General features: G+C 41.3%; 1 protein-coding gene across 1 annotated transcript in view; it reads left to right on the top strand.

Annotated features, from left to right (window-relative positions):
- Positions 1-24515, top strand: part of LOC129696183 (potassium/sodium hyperpolarization-activated cyclic nucleotide-gated channel 1-like) — a 285651-nt gene that overhangs the window by 215778 nt on the left and 45358 nt on the right. The window contains exon 6 of the mRNA XM_055633797.1: positions 9907-10147. Within this exon, the coding sequence (XP_055489772.1) occupies positions 9907-10147 (241 nt within the window). The remainder of the gene's footprint in view (positions 1-9906; positions 10148-24515) is intronic.

Raw genomic sequence — 24515 nt, 5'->3', positions numbered from 1 at the left:
CCCTTGTGTAGTAGCACAGTAACATAACCTACAATACTGCATGATAGTTTATGGAATAGGCAATCTCAAAACGGAACCAGTGTGAAGTTAACCTGATGTATGCATTATAATTTTCTGGTGATTTTGTTTCTCAAATTTAAAACAGTTCAGTGAAATTACATGCATTTTTTAAACTGGATATTAATTCAATGCAGAATTTTGGAAGATTTATGGCCAAAACAAGTCATAAATCAATTCTAAATCTCACAGATCATTAAATAAAATCAGATGCAGTGTTGTGTAAATTAAACAATTGCTTACCGTTTCCTTTGACATAGCACTTCTGTTTTGTTTGACTGCTTTCCTCCCCTCTTTTTTATACCTTTTGTTTAAACCATAAACTCCACGAGTGCCAAAAGGGCATCCAAACTGGTTCTCACTGGAAATTGCCACTTAGCTGATGGAGCTGAAATAACACCCAGTGATAAAGTCTGAGTGCATCAGTAATGTCATTTTTTTCAGAAACATTCTTTGTCCAATTCTGATAATATCATCAGCAATCGCCATTCAAGTTAACAATAGGCAACATAAATCAAAATGTAATATAACCATTCAGTCAGAGTATTGAATACAGTTGTCAAGGCATTGATGAAACTGCACTTAGAATATTGTGTTCAATTGTGTTCACCCTTCTAGAGGAAGAACGTTATTAAGCTGGAAAGAGCGTAGAAAAGATTTACACGGATGTTGCTACGATTTGAGGGGCTGAGCTATAGGGAGCGGTTGGGCAGGCTTTACTCTTTAGTGTAGGAGGCTGAGTGGTAATCTTATGGAGGTGCATAAGACCACGAGGGGAATAGATAGGGTAAATGCACAGTCTTTTACTCAGTGTAGTGGAATCAAGAACCAGAGGACATATGTTTAAGGTGAGAGGTGTAAGATTTAATAGAAATCTGAGGGACAAGAGGATGGTATTACATAGAATGAGCTGTCAGAGGAGATAGTTGAGGCAGGTATTGTAACAATATTTAAAATATGTTTGGACAGGTACATGGAGAAGAAAGGTTTAGAGGGATATGGGCCAAACACAGGCAGGTGGGACATGGAATGGTACCATTCGGCGCTGCCATTTCGGCGACGCCATTTTGTCGCCTCCGTTTCGGGGTGTTAGAGTTAGGGTATGGGTTTGGGTTAGGGTTAGGGTTAGGGTGCCACAGCCATGGGGGGGCCAAACTTGTTAACAGCCATGGGAACTTCCGGAGGGTGATGTGGAATTCAACCAATTTCCATAGAAATTAGGTGCAAGGCCTTGTTAACATAAAGCTAATCTCACTTCCAATATCCTTGGCAAAGGAACTTCTTGCGGAGGGTGATGAATCTCTGGAATTCACTATCCTGGAGTATTGTGACGCATGGGACACTTTTATTTATCTGGAGGTATTTACAGAGGTTAGGGTTAGGGTGAGGGTTCTGATCAGTACAGATATTATAAATGGAGGCGCCGAAACGGCAGCGCCAAAAAGTACCTGACCCGGTGGGACAAGCATACAGTAGATGGGGTACCTTGGTCAGCATGGACAAGTGAAGGGCCTGTTTCCGTGCTATTTGATTTTATGACTAACTATATATCTGTGAAACCACAGTTAAGGCTCATAAGCATGATGATTCAAAGGTTATTACAGATGATAGAACCGCTGGAAACAGAATGTTATTGCTTTAAACTTTTTGATTAAAAGTACCAGATGCAAGCTTTTAGCATCAAACGTTGTCAGCATATTTTGTGTAATGCCCTAATGAATTGTGCAATGCATTTTTTAACCTATCCGTGTGTTTTTGAAATCCAGTTTTGAGAGAATCTATTTTAAACCACCCTCAGCACAGTTCCAATATAGCTTGGGCAGAGATACAATATCCCTGCTGAATTGAAAGCAGATTTAAAAAGATACATTCCACATGACTAATGACTAATTAGGACCAGGGCCCCCATCTCATTCATTAGGTTTGAAGCTGGCAAAGCAAAGTCAGAGGACTTGGAAGGAATTTAAAGAAGAAAATTAATCTATTCTTTTGAGATATCAAAAGAGTGGATTCTCTGGGAGTATTTGTACATTGGTGGAGATAACAAAAATATGCTGAGCTAAAATTCAATCTATTTTTATCTAAAAAGTCTTGCATGTTTGTAGCTTTTCAAATTAATCACAAGATGTTACCCAAAAACTAATGCTGTTAATGTTAGTGCTATGTTAATGTTTAATGCAGCTGTTTTTTTGAATGAACTTAAAATAATGTATATTGAATATTGTCAGAGACGCAGCTATCTGACAAATAACCAGTACCATTTTAAAGGGCTTTTGGTGTTGAGATTTGATGAGCATACTAATCCCATACACTCTATCACCCACAACTCCTCCAACTGGACACAAAGTGCTGGAGTAACTCAGCAGGCCAGGCAGCATCTCTGGAGAGTATGGATAGGTTGAGATCCTTCATTAGCCTTCTTTAGGTTCCCCTCCTCCCTTTGTTACCACCTGCCCAAACCACCTCCCTTATTATTGCATCTTTCTTTGCCTCCAAATATCATTTCACAGCTTCAATCCTGAATCCATCTGCTAGTCTGATTCCATCTGCCTTTGTTCTTCACCTGAATCCACCCATCACTTGTAAGCTCTTGCCCCACCTCTCCAACTTACCTCTTGATTCTGCCTATCTCCCCTCTAACTTCCAAGTCTGGATGAATGGTCCCAACTATAAACAATTACTTTCCATAAACGCTGGAGTAATTCAGCAGGCCAGGCAGCATCTCTGGATTACTCCAGCATTTTGTCTCTATCTTTGGGGTAAACCAGCATCTGCAGTTCCTTCCAACACAATGATTTTCCATTTCCTTTCACAGATGCGACTTGTTCTTCCAGCAGAGTGCTTGTTGATCCAGATTCAAGCATCTGCAGTCTCTTATGTCGCTAGACTTTAAACTACATATTTTGAATCATGTCGGACTTTTTTTTTTTTGCAAATGGGAGCTATCATTTAAATCAGAGCAAGTTAATTTAGTTGACAGATTTGACCTTTCAATTCCATTGTATCAAAAGTTTTTAAGAGGCTGGTCTTTCCTTCAGGATGGTTTTGACGGTAAACTCTTAGCAGTAATGCAGCCCATAGGAGGAGTCTAATGTTGATAAGTAGGAAACCTGGTGATATTGTAGAAGACCACTCATTGAAGCAATTGAAGGAGTATGAGCAACTGAGAAATGTCTCAGTAAAATACTGTTGATTTTACTCTGCTTGAGCCTACAAAATAGCTAACAATGCCGAAGTCATGGCCAGATAAAGTCTTTCCCTGTTTTAAGTACAATTGATAAGCACAGTTTAAACCACCAGTCTTTCCCCTGTTCTAACCATCCACCTGCAGATCCTGTCTGCTAATCTTATTCTCTTTATCTACAGTATTTTTCCTCATCTTCTCACCTTCATCCTTTCTGCTCTGAGACCCCCACTCCTGCCCATCTAGTTTAAACCCTCCCGAGAGAGTGACTAAATGTCCAAGGACAATTGTTCCTTTTAGTTCTGGTGCAATCCATCCTTCTTGTTCAGTTTACCTCTGCTCTAGAAGAGACCCCAATTATCTAGAGACATGAACTCCTGCCCTTGCAACAGCTCCTCAGCCACATGTTTATCTGTCCTCTCTAATCCCTGCCATCACTAGCACACGGCATCAGGAGCTGTCTGGAGGTTACCACCTTCAAGGCCCTGCTTTATTGCCTCTTTCCTAACTCCCTATTTTCACTTCCCACAACCTCATCCCTTTTCCTACCAATGTCGTCAGCACCTACGAGTACCATCCCTCTGACTGGGGATTAATCTATGCAGCAGCCAGGTCTGTGGTACAGAGCGATAGAATGAAGATATCTTCCCCCTTGATAATGTTCTGAGACTTCCTGGACCTTGGAATCAGGGAAGAAACACATCATCCTGGAGTCTCGTTTGTGGCCACTGTATATTAAGTCTGTTCCCCTAACAGTAGAGTCTCCTATCACGATAGTCCTATATGACTTCACTCTATCCCTGTTGCAACTATCTTCTGCACAGCAGTATCCAAAGGGTTAATATTACCTTCAAGGGAAATGGCCACACAAGAGTCCAACCTCTCTCTACCTACACCCATTCTCCTTCCTGGTGGTCACCATGTTTGTACCTGCACCTGGACGATCCTGAGGTCTCCAGTGCAGCTACAGTTCCCTCACGCGGTCAGTCAGGAGCTTCCCACAGCTGCCTTAGGGACTGGAGGTTTCCCTCACTTCCCACATCCTATAGGAAGAACATACTGCTGTCCAAACTGCACTTAGATTAAAGAAGAAGGTGATAGAAAAAACACCTTGCCTCACCTTACATTAGCTATGCCAGCGCCGAAACAAACCATTTTGCCTAATCACTTGTGCTGATATTTAACCAGAAAAACATGATCTCAGTATAAAGTGTAGACTGGTTTAGACTGAGATGAGGATAACATTTCTTTTCAAGTGGTGAATCTTTCAAATACTTTGGCTGTCGAGCTACAGTCATTAAATTAATTTAAAAAAAAGTCATGAATATTAAGGGAATTGAGGGATAATGGATTAGTGTGGGAAAATGGTATTGAGGTCAAAGATCAGCCATGATCTTGATAAGTGGTAGAGGAGGCTCAAAGGGACTATATCTGCTGCTATTTGTTATGTTCATATGTCATTTATTTTGATTTGTTTCTGTACTAAGAGAGAAAATTCTGCAGGCCTCCGTTATAAATCTCTCTCAGCACAATTAATATCTATGGCCGATTGTTCATTAATGAAATATAGGAAACAGGTTGATGTAAAACTTTATCCTCAGTCATTTGCATTCAACACATAATCCAGTGGCAGCACGTTATACTTCGACATTCAGTTGTCGTGTCTGTTGGGGGAGTCCAGAACCAGGGGCCTCAGTTTAAGAATAAGGAGTAAGCCGTTTAGAACGGAGACGAGGAAACACTTTTTCTCACAGAGAGTGGTGAGTCTGTGGAATTCTCAGCCTCAGAGGGCAGTGGAGGCAGGATTCTCTGGATGCTTTCAAGAGAGAGCTAGATAGGGCTCTTAAAAATAGCGGTGTCAGGGGATATGGGGTGAAGGCAGGAACGGGGTACTGATTGGGGATGATCAGCCATGATCACATTGAATGGTGGTGCTGACTCGAAGGCCCGAATGGCCTACTCCTGCATCTATTGTCTATTGTCTATTTTAATAGAAGCATACTTTGGAAATGGACCATCTTGTGTTTAGCACAAAAATGATTGGCTTCTGTAAATTGGCTTCTGTAAATGCCCCTAATGTGTAGGATAGAACTAGTGTACGGGTGATTGCTGGTTGGCGTGGGCTCGGTGGGTTGAAGGGCCTATTTCCATGCTGTATCTCTAAACTAAAATAATTTAACACACATAAAACATTCATCATTCTAATGAATCTGTGATAAACCCCCTTTGAAGCATTCCTTAAAATGAGATCTAAGCAATGTCGAAAGCGTTCAAAATGAGAAAGTTAATAACCTTTAAATCATGCCAGTTTGATTTAAATCTGATTCAAGAGTTCATTCCATCAAGATTTCTTTTAAGTTGACCGCTTTTATTGACATTGTAATGCTGAACCTTGAACCTTGAATATTGAATCAATTCATAGAAACTAGATTTAGCAAAGTGCTCAGATGGGTTGATTTTGAGCAATAATATTTCTATAAATAAAACCATGGCATTTATGTTGAATACTTAAAGCAATCTAATGACTAATCTACATGATATTTAATTTAAATCACATCAGAAGGAAATACCCATGGGAGCTTAATGTACATTGGAATTCTGCCCTTTAAACAAAAATATGTCCGTGTTAAAATAAATATTCACATCTATTATTCTGGGAACCCACTCCAACATTACTTAATTGCAAAATTATATCACTTAAAAGTTACATCAAAATATTTATTTTTGAATCTTTGTGCACTGCTGAGAAAACCTAGCAAAATGTAGTTTTTTTGCCTATATAGTCATCTGCATTTATGGGATAGAATGAACATTTTTTTTAAATGACAGAAATGAAGAAACAAAGTACTGCAAATGCTGGTGCATACACAAAAGGATACAAGGTGCAAGATTAACTCAACAGGTCAGGCAGCATCTCTGGAGAATATGGATAGGTGACGTTTTCAGTCAAGAACCTTCTTCAGACTGATTTTGGGCAGGGGGTGAGCAGAAAGCTGGAAAAGAGGAGATGTAGGACCAATTTACCGAACATTGGAGAATTCGATGTAAATGCTAGTGGATTGTAAGCTGCCCTAAGTGGAATATGAGGTGCCGTTCCTCCAGTTTGCATGTAGCCTCATTCTGGCAATGGAGGAGGCCCAGGACAGAATGGTTACTGTGGGAATTGGACGGGGAATTGAAATTTGGAAAAAGGAGGGATCCAGTAGGCTGAGTGCAAGTATTCAGCGAAACAGTCGCTGAGTCTATGTTTGGTCGCACCAATGTACAGGAGGCCACATCTGGATGCAGTAGATGAGTTTAGAAAAGGTGCACATGAACCTCTGTCTCCTCTGGAATGACTGCTGGGGTCTCTGGATGGAAGTGATCGAGGAGATATAGGGACAGGTGTTGTTACATCTCCTGAGGTTGCAGGGGAAAGTACCTTGGGAGGAAGTGGTTTGGGTGCAAATAGATGAGTTAACCAAGGAGTTGCGAATAGAGTAGTTCCTGCGTAAGGCGGAAAGGGGTGGAGATGGGAAAATGTGACTAGTAGTGGGGTCACATTGGAGGTGAGGGTAATCTCAACTATGTGTGTTAGATGCTGAGGCTGATGGGGTGAAAGGTGAGGACCAGGGGAGCCCTATCTTTGTTATGTTTGGGGGAGGGGGAGCAACTATGGGATACAGAGGAGATGCAGGTGAGGGACCTATCGATGACAGAAGGGTGGGGGGGGGGGGACCATGTTTACTAAAGAAAGAGGATGGAAATTCACATCTTAGGAGCAGATGTAGCGAAGACAGAGTAATTGAGAGTTCGGAATAGTGTATTTGCAAGAGGAAGGGTTTTTGAGGAAGTTAAACCAATCTCTCTCTGCACATGACCCATATCCCTCCATTCCTTGCATATCCAATGTATTTTAAATGTCACTATCGTATAGGTCTCCTACACTAACGCCGGCAGTGCATTCCAGGTACCACCACACTCTACACAAAAAAACACTTGCCATGCACATCTCCTTAAACATTGCCCCTCACACCCCAAAGCTATGATCTCTAGTCTTTGATATTTTCACCCTGGGGAGAAGTTTCTAATTGTCTACCCTATTTATGCCTCTCATAATTGTATCTACCTCTATCAGGTCTCCCCTTAGCCTCCGATGCTCCAGAGAAAACTATCCAAGTTTGTTCTACATTTTAGAGTCGTGGAATCATGACTCATGGAAACAGGCCCTTCGGCCCAACTTGTCCATGACGACCAAGGCGCTCCATCTACACCAGTCTCACCTGCCTGCGTTTGGCCCGTATCCCTCTAAACCGTTCCATCCATGTACCTGTCCAAATGTATTTTAATCTTCTAGTAGCTAATAGAAACATGGAAACATAGGTGTAGGAAGAAGGCCATTTGGCCCTTCGAGCAAGCACCGCCATTCAATATGACCATGGCTGATCATCTAAAATCAGTATCCCGTTCCTGCTTTTCCCCATATCCCATGATTCCTTTAGCCCTAAGAGCTAAATCTAACTCTCTCTTGAAAGATGATAGCTTCTATTACAAGCAGCATTCAGCACCCTCTCCATAGCTAGATGGTAGCTTTGTGACACCTAATGTAAGAGCAAATAGTCATCTTTTGAGTTATGAAATGTATACCATATTTTCTTTTTGTGTATGAAAACAAAACTGTAATCTTGGTGAAAAGAATGTCTTGCAATGATTTAGAGAGAGACTAATTTCATTCTTGATATTACTACACTCACAACGATAGAAGTTGTTTCTTGTCACCACCAACAATCTGATGAGACATTACACTAAAGGACCTTCTGTTCTGAGTGGACAAAATTAGTCCCTTGACATTACGTTAAAGATGAGCAAGAGAGTTATCCCAGCCATACTGACCAAAAGTCAAACCTCAATTAAAACAATTTATACAGATTGATGTGCCATGACCACATTGCTGTTTAGTGGGTTTGTTTTGAGCCTCTGCCCATCACTTTTTCTGTATACCAGCCAAGTACTTCACTGGATGTAAAATGTGTTTGGATTTAAAAATTCACAAGCCACAACGGAGTACGAATCTGTTCTCTCCGTCTGCTTTCCTTTCTAAAACACAGGAGATTATACCAGGCTATCCTCTCAATTGTGGTGAATCCCTGGAACTCTCTGCCACAGGAGGTAGTTGAGGCCAGTTCATTGGCTATATTTAAGAGGGAGTTAGATGTGGCCCTTGTGGCTAAAGGGATTAGGGGGTATGGAGAGAAGGCAGGTACGGAATACTGAGTTGGATGATCAGCCATGATCATATTGAATGGCGGTGCAGGCTCGAAGGGCCGAATGGCCTACTCCTGCACCTAGTTTCTATGTATCTATGTAATTGACATTGAATACTTTCTGAGCAATGACATCATTAGTTAAACCTTCTTCCTGCAAGGGTGCTAGTGATTCGGCTGGCTGTAACCCATGATGAAAATGGGTGTTACCACTATTGGTGACAATATAATTATGAAAAGAAAATGAGTTACATTTTTTTTTATTTCTTCCTGCACAGAAACTATATAGATAATTCCATTAACCAGGATAGAACATTTGCTTTGATTTAAAAGCCTGGATTCTAGTTCCATTGCTGGAGGTGTGGTGTGGCAAGCTGGAATTATTTTAACAATGAGGTCCTCATTAACTGTACTGCTAGCGATCTTTTTCTCTGGGAGCAGGGATTTTGTATCGGGATCCTCTGCTCAAATGTAATGTCGGCTCGAGACAATTCGACTGCTTGAGTGTGCACAATTAAATGGAAAATGTGAAGTTCCAAGCTGCTGCATGATCAGTATTCATTTCCTAATTTCAATCTTCGTTTCTGAGATGCACTGTTCTGGGCCACAGTTACTGTTCTATAGCACTCTACACAGCAGTTAAGCTGGCTTCTTCTGGAGTTTAGTTTATTGTCACGTGTACAGTGAAAAGCTTGCCTGCTACCTTTAAGTTAATCAGAAAAGCAAACAAGAATAAAACTAACAGGATGCAGGTTTCCATGTTTCCCACCTCTCAAACTTAGCATCCTTCATGCTCTAAGTAGGTCAGAGTTTTAGAACCCCTTTCCTTTGCTCATGAAGCTCCCGTTTTAATATGGACCACCGTCCATTGCTGCTGCTGTGAAATGACTTTTGCAGAAGCAACAATTGCATGAGTTTGTCCGATTAAGGTCATAAGGTCAAGGAATAGGAGTAGAATTAAGCTATTCAGCCCATCAAGTCTCCTGCTTTCTCCCCATAATCTCTAACACCTGTACTAATTATTGACAAGCTGTTTACCCAGTATTTTCTTTAAAAAAAATGTAATCCCATAAGCAGAGCTATTTTGAACACACAGTGGATTTTGAAAGAGGATAGACCATCTATTACCCTTCCACCTGACTCAATTGCTGCAGAATCTGAAAGTGAAATACTTTGTACCCTTTCACTCCTTACATTTGTGCTCTGTTTAGATCATTTACAGGGCACCATTCAAAATAACTGCTTATTTTCTTTTATTTACTGACAAAATCCTTTGACTTACGATTTGATCTGATATTTATCTGGATATCTTAAATAAGGTGCTGTTCTTGATTCTGATCCTATTGAAGGAAATATAATGCAAAAGATTAATGTGTCGCCTGTTGCATTTCAATAATATTTTGACATTGACTTCTGTTTCAGGAGATAGTCAACTTCAATTGCAGGAAGCTGGTGGCCACCATGCCCCTGTTTGCAAATGCTGACCCAAGTTTTGTGACAAGCATGCTGAGCAAGCTGCGATTCGAGGTGTTCCAGCCTGGAAACTATATTGTGCGGGAAGGGACGATCGGGAAGAAAATGTATTTCATTCAGCACGGGGTGGCTACTGTCATCACTAGATCCAGCAAGGAAATGAAGCTGTCAGATGGCTCTTACTTCGGAGGTCAGTATCACCTTATAGAAAACATTGAAAGAAGGTAACTGTATTTCGAGGCACAATGTGAAATTGTCATGGTATGATGTTTATTCAAACTGTAAAGTTTCAATATTAACTATAACTGTCAACAAATACTCTTCTGTCTCTATTAATAGACACAGATTTGCTTTCTAATTTGAGGAACTGAGCCGTTTGTAATGTGATTTTCTTTAATCAAAATATTTAAGAAAGCTCCAGAATTATGATCTCAGCCTGGAAATTGGTTGTACTATTTACATTTTACGATTAAAAATTGACATTTTAACGCATTTGGGCACTTTTCAGTGAAGAAGGGGAAGGGCAGATTTTGATGTCACCCTGCCCAAAATATTAGCTCCTTCTTAGGAAATTAGTAATTGCACTAATTAATTATTTAACCAAAGGCACTTTATTTCTTGAAAGTCTCTATTGTGCAATTGTTCTGACATCATGTGGTGAGTTTGGTTTAAACATCATGCTACAAATAGACATGTAGAGTGTTTTATTGCAGTTCATAGGTTGGACTCACCTTGTCCACCTTGTCATAGGTTGGGCCCACCTTGTCCAGAATTCTACTGTCACCTTTCTGCAGATTTACATGTTCGAATGGATTCCACATAAGTACAAACCAATACTCCAACATTCAACACAGCACATTGATCTACTTGTGGTTTCTTGGAAGCAGTTATGATTCATTCATCTGTGCCAGTTCTTTGTCTCACCTTGATTATTACAACCATATGGTTCCTGTGCCAAGCTAGCTTGCCTTCGTACTTGTAAGAAGGAAAAACCATCATAGTCCAGAGGCTAGGCTGTAAAATTATCAGCCAATGATGCTATTCCACTCAGACATTATTATTGCCCTGCTGTCAGGTACACCTGGCTTGCTATAGGAATCATAAACCATTAAAACATAATCATAATCGTAATTTATTTGCCAAGTATGTTTTGGAACATTCAATGAATTTGGTTTTGCCATACAGTCATACTAAAATAGCAACAAGACACACAACTACATAAAAATTTGAGATAAACATCCACCACAGCGACTCCTCCACATTCCTCACTGTAATGGAAGCCAACAAATTCTTATCTTCTTTCTCTTTTCCTCCCGCGGTCGGGAGAGTCGAACCATCCGCAGTCAGGGCGATTGAAGTTCCCGCTGCCGGCGATTGAAGCTCCCACGTCGGGGCGATTGAAGCTCCCGCGATCAGGGTGGTCGAAGCTCCTGTGATCGGGGCAGTCAAAGCCACCGCGGCTTGGAGCTCCCGAAGCCGGCCTCTAACCAGGGACAGCGATATCCACGTTGTTAAGGTCCGCAGGCCCCTGCGGTTGGAGCATTCCTGGTCGAACCCTGGCAAAGGGATCGCCAGCTCCAATATGTTAAATCCTCAGGCTCCCATGGTTGGAGCTCCCAAGGTCCCAGCAAAAGGCTGCCAACACCACGATGTTAGGCCACAGTGCAGATGGAGATACGACACAGAAAAAGCTGCATCTCCACCAAGGAAAGAGATAAAAAAAGTTTCCCTACACCCCACCCACTTCCCGCCACATAAGACAAAACTAAAGATAAACTGAAACATACATTTCACAACAAACTAAAAACTCAAAGAAGGAAAGAGACGAGACAGACCATTGGTGAGGCAGCCAACATTTGGTGCCACCTGAGAGATGCTGGAATCTGTAGCAAAAAAAGGGAGAGCTGCTGGAGGAACTCAACAGGTCAGGCAGCATCGACAGAGGGAAACGGACCGTCAATCTTTCAGGTTGAGGCCCTTAATCTAGATTAAAAGAGCAACAAACAAAGCAAGTATAAAGAGGTGAAAGGAGGAGTAGGATTGCGTGATCGGTGTTTTCATACCACAGTGTCAGTCTAGATGAAGGGTCTTGACACTAAACATTGATTGTTCATTTTGTGTCACAGATGCTGCCTCACCCACTGAGTGCCTCCAGCAGCTTCCTTTGTTTTCCACATACCAATAGGAACGTCTCCAGAAATTATTGGGGAGATCTGGAACATCTGGTTTAAAGTACTATTATTGGGTCTTGAAATTTGGATGTGCAGTTTAGTTTCTTCTCACTGTTGCATGTACAAATTTCAATTTTTTAATGTGTTGGAATAATATTCCGATCATTTTTGGGTCGAGTAGTCTTCTAAAGTAATTTAACTGGGGGCATCTTGGTTACTTACATGTTTAATGGAGGCAAGGCAAAGATTGAATGCCCAGCACTCCTTTTGGATATTAGTGCACATTATTCCAGGAGTGTCTGTTCGTAGATGTTCCCTGGGCAGCTTTAGACTCAGATCGCCACACTCGGTTGGAAATCTAATTGATTTTGATCCAGAGTATATTTGGCAGTTTTCCAGTCCTTGGACATCTTTATAGATTTTTTTAACATTGGGGCCAGGTATCCATGGTTTCCCTCAGTAACCTGGAACTTTTCTATCTGGAACACATGGTTTATTTATTTATCCAACCAATTTTGACCGACATCAAGAATGCATAGGGACAGGATGAAGACAGGATGGGAAATAAACAGAACATACATAGATACACAGACAATAGATGCATGTGATGATGGCTGAACATCCACAATCGATACCCCGTTCCTGCCTTCCCCCCATATCCCTTAATTCCGCTAGCTCTATCTAACTCTCTTTTGAATGCATCCAGTGAATCGGCCTCCACTGCCTTCTGAGGAAGAGAATTCCACAAGTTCACAATTATCTGTGTGAAAAAGTTTTTCCTTGTCTCAGTTCTAAATGGTCTACCCCTTATTTTTAAACTGGCCCCTGGTTCTGGACTCCCCGCAACATCGGGAACATGTTTCCTGCATCTAGCCTGTCCAATCCCTTAATAATTTTATATGTTTCTATAAGATCCCCTCGTCCTTCTAAATTCCAGTGAATACAAGCCCAGTCGCTCCATTCTTTCATCATATGACACTCACCATCCCAGGAATTAATCTTGTGAACATACGCTGCACTCCCTCAATAGCAAGAATGTCCTTCCTCAAATTAGGAGTCTAAAACTGCACATAATACTCCTGCTGTGGTCTCACCACGGCCCTGTACAACTGCAGAAGGACCTCTTTGCTCCTATACTCAACTCGTTATGAAGGCCAACATGCCATTAGCTTTCTTCACCATTAGCTACCTGCATGTTTACTTTCAGTGACTGATGTACAAGGACACCCAAGTCTTGTTGTACTTCCCTGGTTTTGTGAAGGGGAAGTCCTGTTTAACGAATCTGCTCGAATTCTTTGAGGAAGTAACAACCCGGGTGGATAAAGGGGAACCGGTGGATGTGGTATACTTGGACTTCCAAAAGGCTTTTGACAAGGTGCCACATAAGAGACTATTGCTAAAAATAAAAAATTATGGGATTGGGGGTAATATATTAGCATGGGTAGAGGATTGGCTAACAAATAGGAAGCAGAGAGTGGGGATAAATGGTTCATACTCGGGATGGCAACCGGTAACTAGCGGGGTTCCGCAAGGGTCGGTGCTGGGACCCCAGTTGTTCACAATTTATATAAATGACTTGGAGGAGGGAACCAAGTGTAATATATCAAAATTTGCGGACGATACAAAAATGGGAGGAAAAGTAGGGGATGAGGAGGATAGGAAGAGTCTGCAAAAGGATATAGATAAGCTAGGTGAGTGGGCAACAACTTGGCAGATGAAATTTAATACTAATAAATGTGAAGTCATTCACTTTGGGAAAAAAAATGATAGGGCAAGTTATTTTCTAAATGAGGAGGAGCTGCGTTGTAATGCAACGCAAAGGGATCTAGGGGTATTAGTACATGAATCACTGAAAGTTAGTATGCAGGTGCAGCAAGCAATCAGGAAGGCCAATGGAGTTCTGGCCTTTATTGCTAGGGGGATTGAGTATAAAAACACGGAGGTCTTGCTGCAGCTGTACACAGTATTAGTGAGACCACATTTGGAATACTGAGTACAGTTCTGGGGTCCATATTTAAGAAAGGATGTACTAGCCCTGGAGGCAGTGCAGCGAAGGTTTACAAGATTAATTCCTGCAATGAGGGGATTGACATATGAGGAAAGGTTAAGTAGGCTGGAACTCTACTCTTTGGAGTTTAGAAGAATGAGAGGCGATCTCATTGAAACATATAAGATCGTGAGGGGCCTTGATCGGGTGGATGCACCGAGGATGTTCCCAATGATCGGGGAAACTAGAACTAGGGGACATAGTTGCAGAATAAGGGGGGGCTCTTTTAAAACTGAGATGAGGAAGAACTTCTTCACCCAGAGGGTGGTTAATTTATGGAATTCACTGCCCCAGGGAGCAGTGGAAGCAGAAACTTTAAATATATTTAAGACTAAAATAGATGTTTTTTTAGCTGCCAAGGGGATAAGGGGCTACGGGGAGAGGGCAGGGATATGGACCTAGGTATGGTTAGTATAGTAAGACCTGAGTGATCTCCTGGACAAGTGTCGATCGCCTAGATTGGGGTCGGAGAGGAATTTCCCAGATTTTTTTCCCGAATTGGACCTGGGTTTTTATCCGGTTTTTTGCCTCCCCCAGGAGATCACGAGGTTCTTGGGGTGGAGAGGGGTGATAGCGGTATAAAGGGGAGGGTAGTGTCTTGTGTTCTGTGTCTTGTGTCTACTGTTTGTGGGTAAGTGTGTCTGTTTAGTGTTCAGCCATGAGCGAATGGCGGTGCGGGCTCGATGGACCTGGTGGTCTGCTCTCGCACCTACTTTCTATGTTTCTATGTTTCTATGTTTCCCCTTTTCCTGACTTGACACCATTCAGATAATAATCTGCCTTCCCGTTCTTGCCACCAAAGTGGATAACCTAACATTTATCCACATTATACTGCATCTGCCATGCATCGGCCCACTCACCCAACCTATCCAAATCACCCGGCATCCTCATAGCATCCTCATCCCAGTTCACACTTCCACCCAGCTTTGTGTCATCTACAAATATGCTAATGTTACTTTTAATTCCTTCATCTAAATCGTTAATGTATATTGTAAATAGCTGCGGTCCCAGCACCGAGCTTTGCGTCACTCCACTAGTCACTGCCTGCCATTCTGAAAAAGACCCGTTAATCCCTAATCTTTGTTTCCTGTCTGCCAACCAATTTTCTATCCATGTCAATACCATACCCCCAATACCATGTGCTCTAATTTTGCCCACTAATCTCCTGTGGGACCTTATCAAAAGCTTTCTGAAAGTCCAGATACACTAAATCCACTGGCTCTCCCTTGTTCATTTTACATGTTACACCTTCAAAAGATTCCGTAAGATTTGTCAACCATGATTTCCCCTTTGTAAATCCATGCTGACTTGGACCGATCCTGTTATTGCTATCCAACTGTTACATCTTTGATAATCGACTCCAGCATCTTCCCCACCACTAATGTCAGGCTAACTGGTCTATAATTCCCTGCTTTCTCTCTCCCTCCTTTCTTGAAAAGTGGGATAACATTATCTACCCTCCAATCCACAGGAACTGATCCAGAATAAATAGAACATTGGAAAATGATCACCAAAGCATCCACGATTTCTAGTGCCACTTCCTTGAGTACCCTGGGATACAGATCATCAGGCCCTGGGGATTTATCAGCCTTCAGTCCCATCAGTCTACCCACCATTTCCTGACAAATGTGAATTTCCTTCAGTTCCTCCATCCTCTGTCCCCTAGTACATCTGGGCGATTTATTGTGTCTTCCTTACTGAAGACAGAACCAAAGTACCTGTTCAACTCGTTTGCCATTTCCTTGTTCCCCATAATATATTCAACTGTTTCTGTCTTCAAGGGACCCACATTTGTCTTAACTAATTTTTTCCCCTTAACATACCTAAATAAGCTTTTACTGTCCTCCTTTATATTCTTGGCTTACCGTCGTACTTCATCTTTTCTCCCCGTATTGCCTTTGTAGTTACCTTCTGTTGTTCTCTAAAAGCTTCCCAATCCTCTGGTTTCCCGCTGATCGTTATGTTATACGTCTTCTCTTTTACTTATATACTGTCCTTGACTTCCCTTGTCAGCCGTGTCACCTCTTACTCCCCTTAGAATCTTTCTTCCTCTTTGGAATGAAGTGATCCTGCACCTTCTGGATATTTCCCCGAAATACCTGCCATTGCTGTTCCACCGTCATCCTTGCTTGGGTCCCTTTCCAGTCAACTTTGGCCAGCTCTTCCCTCATGCCTCCATAGTCCCCTTTGTTCAAATGCTAACGGAAACTTCCGGTTTTTCCTCCTCCCTCACAAATTGACGATAAAAACTTGTCATATAACATGACCAGAATAAATTGAATAAACCGAAAATTGATGATATTGAAATGATAGAAGTTGGAGAATGAGACCCTGGCGTGGAGAGCACTGAAGTAGCCAGGATTGCTGGTTATATAAACAAAAGTTTTGGTGGCAGATGATCTGAGTTAAAAACAGTACCAATCTTCGTGGTAAAGATGAGCTGTTTTTATAATATACAACATGGTAGCATAGCAGGTAGGCCTGCTGTCTGACAGCACCGGTGACCATAGCCGTGGAGGAAAACATGAGGCAAATAGATGGGGTGTATGCACTCAGTCTTTTTCCCTGATTTGCAGAATCAAGAACTAGAGGCCGTAGTTCAAGGTGAGAGGGGAAAGATTTAATTGGAAGCTGAGGGGTATTTGTTTCATACTGAGGGTGGTTGACATCTGTAACGAGCCGCTAGAGGAAGTGGTTGAAATAGGTACAATGTCAACATTTAAGGGACATTCCGCTGCACTTTCAATTTGAAGAAGTGTCCCAACCCAAAATGTCACCTATCCTTTTTCCCCAGAGATGTTGCCTCACCCACTGAGTTGCTCCAGCACCATGTGATTTTTACCCCTGATTTATTTTAGGTACAGTAAAACCAAAGCATCTGCAGTTCCTTCCCATTATAAGGTTTAGGTGGAAAGGGGTCAAACATGGGCAAATGTGATTAGTGTAGATGGACACCTCGGTGGACCTGGAAGTGACTGTTTCTGTGCTCCATGAGTTGATGACTTTTCAGCTTTTATTCTCCTGAAGCCCATGTTCCTCTTCCCCATTTAGATCCATATCTTCTCAGATTTGTGACCTGATTTTTCTTTCAGAGGTATGATGCCTAACATCTATTTCTGTTGAAATTTGCTCCTAGCTTACAACTCTGATTTGCAACTTTTTGTAAACAGTGTTTTTGATTCCCTCCTTAAATCATAGTCTATGATTTAAGGAAGGAATCAAAAAAATCGAGACCCTTCTTCAGACAAATATGAATAAATTTATATCTATGATTCATAGATATAAATGTTTTCATATTTGTCTAAAGAAGGGTCTCGATTCGAATGGTCGCCAATTCCTTCTCTCCCTAGATGTTGCCTCACCCGCTGAGTTTCTCAAGCAATAATGTCTACCTTCGATTTTTCCAGCATCTGCAGTTCTTTCTTAAGTATAAATTATGAAACCCGTTGTAACAAATAACATCCCTTTTCCCATCTTTTGGAATGCTGAAAAGTTGCCCTCTAACATTGTGCAAGGAGGAACTGCAGATGCTGGTTTAAACTGAAGATAGACACAAAAAACTGGAGGAACTCAGCGAGACAGGCAGCGTCTCTGGAGAGGGAATGGGTGGCGTTTCGGGTTGAGGCCCTTCCTCAGACTGATTAGGGACAAGGGAAACGAGAGATATAAACGGTGATGTAGAGAGATAAAGAACAATGAATGAAAGTTATACAAAACGTAACGATGATAAAGGAAATAGGCCATTGTAAGCTGTTTGTAGGGTGAAAATGAGAAGCTAGTGTGACTTGGGTGGGGGAGGAGTAGAGAGAGAGGGAATGTGGGGGCTACCTGAATTGAGAGAAATCAATATTCATCTATATCAGATGCCCAAGCGAAATATGAGTCAATAGTCTATTTCTTGTGATGGAGACTGTGAGTTCAAGAAAGTGGAGGGAGGTGCCGGAGATGGTCCAAGTAAATTTGAATGCAGGATGACAATTGGTGGTGAAGTTGATGAAGTCCATGTGTTCTGCATGGGTGCAGGAGGTAGCACCGAAGCAGTCATCAATGTAACGGAGATAGAGTTTGGGGATAGGCCCAGTGTACGGCTGGAACAGGAATTGTAGAGTTTTAGTAGAGGGGAATTGGATGGTTCTGCGGTCGAGGGAGGGCTTTAAGGCCTTCCTGGTGGGATATGGGCGTGTAGAATGACTGAACATCCATAGTAAAGATGAGGGAGTGGGGGCTCGGAACATGGAAGTCATTACGGAGATGACGGGCTCGTGAGGTATCTTGGACATAGGTCAGGAGAGATTGGATCAGAGGGGATAGGATGGAGTCGATGTACGTGGAGATGATTTCCGTGGGACAGGAGCAGGCAGAAACAATGGGCCTGCAGGGCAGTTGTGTTTGCGGATTTTGGGGAGAAGGTAAAAACAGGTTGTACAAGGCTGGTAACGTTGGAAGCTGTGGAAGGCAGACAACCAGAAGTGATGAACTCAGGAATGTGTTTGAGATTAAGGCCTGATGCTCATCTGTGGGATCAAGTCCCTCTAACATTGTCTGTTGCTTGTGTAAGAAGGTACTGCAGATGGTTCACACCAAAGATAGACACAAAATGCCGGAATGACTCAGCAGGACAGGAGAAGATGTGTCCACTAGAGGGAGAGTCTGGGACTAGAGGTCATTGCCTCAGAATTAAAGGACGTTCTTTTAGGAAGGAGTTAAGGAAAAATGTATTTCGTCAGAAGAGGGTGAATCTGGAGGAATGGGTGACATTTCGGGTCTTGACCTGAAAACTCACCAAATGTTCCTTGCTTTCCATTTTAGTGCCATTTGACATCCAATTGGCATCCAATTGGCATACATTATTACCTTCACAATTCATTGATTTATTGTGTTGTGCCTTCTCAAAGCTCTTTTGGAAGTCTGGATATCTTATTTCTACTTCATTCCCTGTGGCTTATTGATAGGGGACGATCAGCCATGATCACATTGAATGGCGGTGCTGGCTTGACGGGCCGAATGGCCTCTTCCTGCACCTATTTTCTATGTTTCTATGTTAATTTCTCTTGCACTTCTTTAAAGAATTCAGTGTTTGACGACGCTTTGAAATCCACAATGAATCAGCATCGTATGGTTCTGCATTTTAGATGTTTTGCTTTATTTTTCTTCAATAAGAAATTTGTTATCTTTCCAACCAGAGATGTTAAGCTGATTGCTCTATCGTTCCTTGGACATGCTCTACCTCCCTTCTCAATTATAAGTGTAATGACTGCTATCACCAGCCGTTTGGCATTGTGCCTTCTAGTCAATTATTAAATAGATATAATAGGTGTCTCTGCTGTCACTTCCCTAGATTATTTTTAATATGCATAGACACAATCTGGTAGGCTAGGCATTTTACCCATTTTAAGTTTATTTAATAACCCAGTTTTAATTTTAACTTTCTTTAGATAGTCCCTTTACTTCACCAAACAATGCAAGATACTTCACAGGAGCATTGTGAGCAGAGCATTAAATGAACAGTAGCTCTCAGGACAAATGGCCAACAGCTTGGGTAGAGAGAGCGATGCTATTCTTCTGTTTTGCAATCATATTCTGGGAGTTTAGAATCCACTGTTCACAGATTGTTATGCAACTGTCCCACAAAACATATATGTCTGCCAGAGGTTGTCTGTGCAATCAAATGTCTTTGCAACAGTTGCAACGATGGTCTCTTAGGAAGAGATGTTTTTTTTTAAAAGGAGAAAAGTGTGTAAATAATAATAAAATGAAAACCTATTTCAAAAAATACTTATAATTAAAAATCTATTTGGTGTAGATCCATTAAAAAAATTACAATTCATTTAATCTAGAAAATAAACAAACTATTTGTTCTACAATCTTTGCCATGCTGACCAGTGATCCTCTGCAAATGTATATGGCTCTGCAAGATAGGCCACCATGACTCTTGGAAAGGTGAAGATCATGTAATCAAGTTAACCTATAGTCTGAAGAAGGGCCCAAAGCGTCACCTATTATCTTTCTTTAGAGATGCTGCCTGAGTTACTCCAGCATTTTGTGTCTGTTAATCTGGAGCTGCCCATGGAATTGTTAGTCACAGGAGGAGGGAGAGATTATATGTGCTGACATCTGACCTCTAGTGAATTCCAAACGTATGTGCCACTACAGCAGGTGCACAATGACAGAATACACTGAGCCATCAGATGAAGCTTGCCAGCAGTGGATGTGGATGTGGAGAAGATGTGTCCACTAGAGGGAGAGTCTGGGACTAGAGGTCATTGCCTCAGAACTAAAGGGCATTATTTTAGGAAGGAGATGAGGAAAAATGTATTTAGTCAGAAGAGGGTGAATCTGTGGAATTATTTGCCACAGAAGGCTGTAGAGGCCAAGAGTGGATATTTTTTAAGGCAGATAGATAGATTTGTGATTGATACAGGGGTCAGTTATGGGGAAGAGAATGGGGTTAGATAATCTGCCATGATTGAATGACGGAGTAGACTTGATGGGCCGAAAGGCCTAATTCTACTCTTATCACTTATTACCTTATTTCGGGCCATCTTCGGGCCTCCTCCCAATGGTGCAATATTATTGGGTGCCTTTGGGTAAGGCAAGAACCTCCAAAAACTAGCTAGCTCTGCTTCACTTTTTATTTGGAAGAAGAAGATAAAATGGTATCTGATTTCAGAAGTGCTGGTTTAACTCGGGGTCAGGTAACATCTCTGGAGAAAAGAAATTGGTGACATTTCAGGTCAGAACCATTCTTCGGTGTCTGAAGAAGGGTTCCGAACTATTCCTATTCCTTTTCCTATCACCTATTCCTTTTTCTCCAGAAATGCTGCCTAACTCACTGAGTTACTCCAGCATTTTGTATCTATGTTCGGTATAAACCAGCATCTGCAGTTCCTTCCTACACATTTGTTTTCAGCAAATTATCAACCTCGGTTTAAAATCTCATTGAGGAATGTAGTTGAGTTTTTGGCAATTTTTTTTATGCTGGTTCATTTTAAATCTCACAGGCCCAACAGCTGGTTACTTTGTGACGTCAGAAAAGATCATTTTTGTGACCCCTACATCGGGCTGTAGCCAATCAATAGGCCAGTTCGTGCTGGCTGTGTGCCTGGTATTAGATAATGAGCTGCAAGCAGCAATTTAATATTGTTCCTGGAAAAGATGTTATCACATCCACATACACCCTGTCGCATTTTTGGGCACAATCTGATTTCTCTTTCTTTGTACTGGTGTTTAATTGTGTTTTGGCTAAAGCAATGTATTTTCTCAAAATGACAAATTCAGCACTTACAATTTCTTAACCAGCTCAACCAGCATTATCAAAGCTATTGCTTTCCTGTATTGCATTGCTCTCAGCTTCTATTAATCATGATAACATACCTTTACTTGGAAACGCACACTGTGAAGAATTAAGAATTTGGGCATGTTTCATCCTTAGCTCAGAGATTGACAGGTCAGCCAACCAGAATATTATTTGTGTGTCTAGTTATAGAATTTGGATACATATCACACAAAGTTGTTTCAATATTTGATTGATTTTAGAGCCCGCTAAGCCCACTGATGCTCTTGCTTTGTGCAGCTTTCAGTACATAAATTAAAATGATCACTGCTTTTATAAAACCTTAATTCCACTATAATTTTTTTCTTAGAGAATGTAATGTTCCAACTGCTGTGGTACGTTATAGTGTGGGATAACTAAAGGCTATTCAGCTAATCAAATGCACGCTCTCTGACTATCCTGCTGAATGCTGCCAGTAGCTTTGATGGAACTCCTGTCATTCAGCCATTGAAATGAATTAATTCTCACTGCCATGCAGAAATCAGGGACTCCTGACAGATTAATCTCTCCTCATACAAAAGCCTCTCTCCATTCCATCCCAGGAATCAATCATGCAAACATTAATTGCCCGCCCTCTTTGGAAGTATTTCCTTCCTTAAATAGGGAGCCCAAACCTGATCATGATATTTCAGGCACACTCACTGTTTGCTTTATAAATTGCCTGCTGTATCCGCATGCCATCTTACAGTGATTTGTGTGCAAGGACACCCAACTCCCACTGAATACCAACAACTTTTATTCTCTCATCATTTCAAAAATCCTCTCCCTTGCAATTTTTCCCACAAAATGGATAACCTCACATTGTTGCCAGTATATTCTATCTCTCTTGTTTTTGCCCATTGAGTTAATTTGTTCAAATCATTTTTGGGCCCTTCTTCAGCCTTATAACAGTCCAAAGGCTGCAGAGGCTCTAAGAAGATTTGCACGTTGCTTTGTGTTACCAGCAAACTACTCTCCAGTGATGCTGCCTGACCTGCTGAGTTGCTCCAGCATTTTGTGTCTATATAGGGTTGTAGGTTAATTGGCTTCTGTAAATTGTCCCTAGTGTGTAGAATAGAACCAGTGAATGAGAGATCGTTGGTCGGTGCGGACTTAGTGGGCCGAAGGGCCTGTTTACCACGCTGTATCTCTAAACTAAACTAAATTTAAATAGATTGCCGTTGGCCCTCTCATCCAAATCACTGACAGAGATTGTGGAAAGTTATGAACCCATCTCCATTTCCTGCAATATTTTAGCTGCATCCTAACCCAACAAAATTGACTGTTTATCCCTACTCTCAATTTTTTCTGTCAATTGACACCAGTATATCACTACAATTACATGTTTCTAATTCTATTTAATAATCTCTTCTGTAGCATCTCAAATGCTTTCAAAAAGTCCAAAATACATAACATCCATAACAATTATATTAGTTACAGTCTCGCAGTCAACTTTATCAACAAGACTATTCAATTAATTCAATCACTTTTGCCTCACTGTGCATAATTAAGCAAATGCACAACTCCATTCTCCACACCTTATCACACCTTATCACAGATAACGTTCCTATACACTGCTTCACCTACTTGTCCAACTCATTCCTGTCGCTCTGTTTTAATCTTGGAAAATACTCAGTCAGTCAGTCAATTTCTAACCAGTCTGAAGAAGGGTTCCGACCCGAAACATCACCCATCCTTGTTTTGGTTTGGGACCATTCACCCAGATTGGCAAATTAGAGGGGCGATAGGCAGTGTCAAGAGGTAAGGAGGAGAGGTGAGGAGATGAGAGGTGTGGCAAGCGCTTGAAAGTGATACATGGATTCAGGTGAGGAACATATAGAAACAAAGAAGTCTAAAGAAGGGTCTCAGCTCAAAACATCACCCATCCATGTTCTCCAGAGATACTGCCTGACCGCTGAGTTACTCCAGCACTTTGTGTCTATCTTTGGTACCATGTTCCAATCCCCAATCACTGTGGAAGCTTGTTAATATTGTGCTTGTTCTAGTTCTTCACCAGGAATCTAGGTTAAAAAAAATGTTTTTGTCTATATCACGTAGACAGCTAGAAGATGTTGAACAGTACCCAAACAATGTTGAAGGTGTATCATCCTTCACAAGTGTATGTTAGACGGTTGCAGGCCAATTAACCTGCTGACACTGCTGAACAGGAAATCGACAGCTAGTTTTATATTAATGTCCTCCAAAAACATCAAAACCCATGGCTGTGAAAATTAGTAGGCTGGAACCTTAAATGTGCAATTAGGAACTTCAGGATCGAAAAACTTTGAAATTAAAAGAGACAATTCTATTGATTAGAAAACATAAATCAATGAGCACCATTTACTGGAATTTTGGTTGACTTTAAGCTCTACCCTGTTCATATTTCTAAACTAAATTTTCTTAAAAGGAAAATTTCTTCATTTCTAAAATACGTGGAAATCCTTCCCTCCAGAGATGCTGCCTGGTCCGCTGAGTTACTCCAGCATTAGCATTTTGTGTCTATCTTCGGTGTAAATCAGCTTCTACAGCTCTCCTACTCACACACACACACACACACACACACACACACACACACACACACACACACACACACACACACACACACACACACACACACACACACACACACACACACACACACACACACACACACACACACACACACACACACACACACACAGCATTTTGTGAAATGAGTGAAAAATATCAGGAAATTTGCAAATGTTCCTAAATAAACTGACAGGAAGGAACTGACGTATCGAAAGCATGTTTAGGGCTTCATAGCCAGCACATATGAAGTCCAATGAGAGGGGAATCTTTACTGGCTCTGTTGGTGCCAAAAGGACCAAAAATAAGATTAGAAAGTATGGGTTAATATCATGGCAATAAAGATCATAGCAAAATAACACTTAACATAATAATTGTGAGGGAAGTAGATTGTAGTAGGGGACTGGAGCAAAACAAACTAATTTTATGGTGTTGATAATGAAATGAATGAAGGTAAAATTAATATTTACAATGACAAAAG

The sequence above is a fragment of the Leucoraja erinacea genome, chromosome 1 (assembly GCF_028641065.1).
Source record: "Leucoraja erinacea ecotype New England chromosome 1, Leri_hhj_1, whole genome shotgun sequence".
In the NCBI taxonomy this organism is placed as follows: Eukaryota; Metazoa; Chordata; class Chondrichthyes; order Rajiformes; family Rajidae; genus Leucoraja; species Leucoraja erinaceus.
Note: the sequence above shows the minus strand (reverse complement) of the source record. Positions and strands in the feature narration are given on the sequence as shown.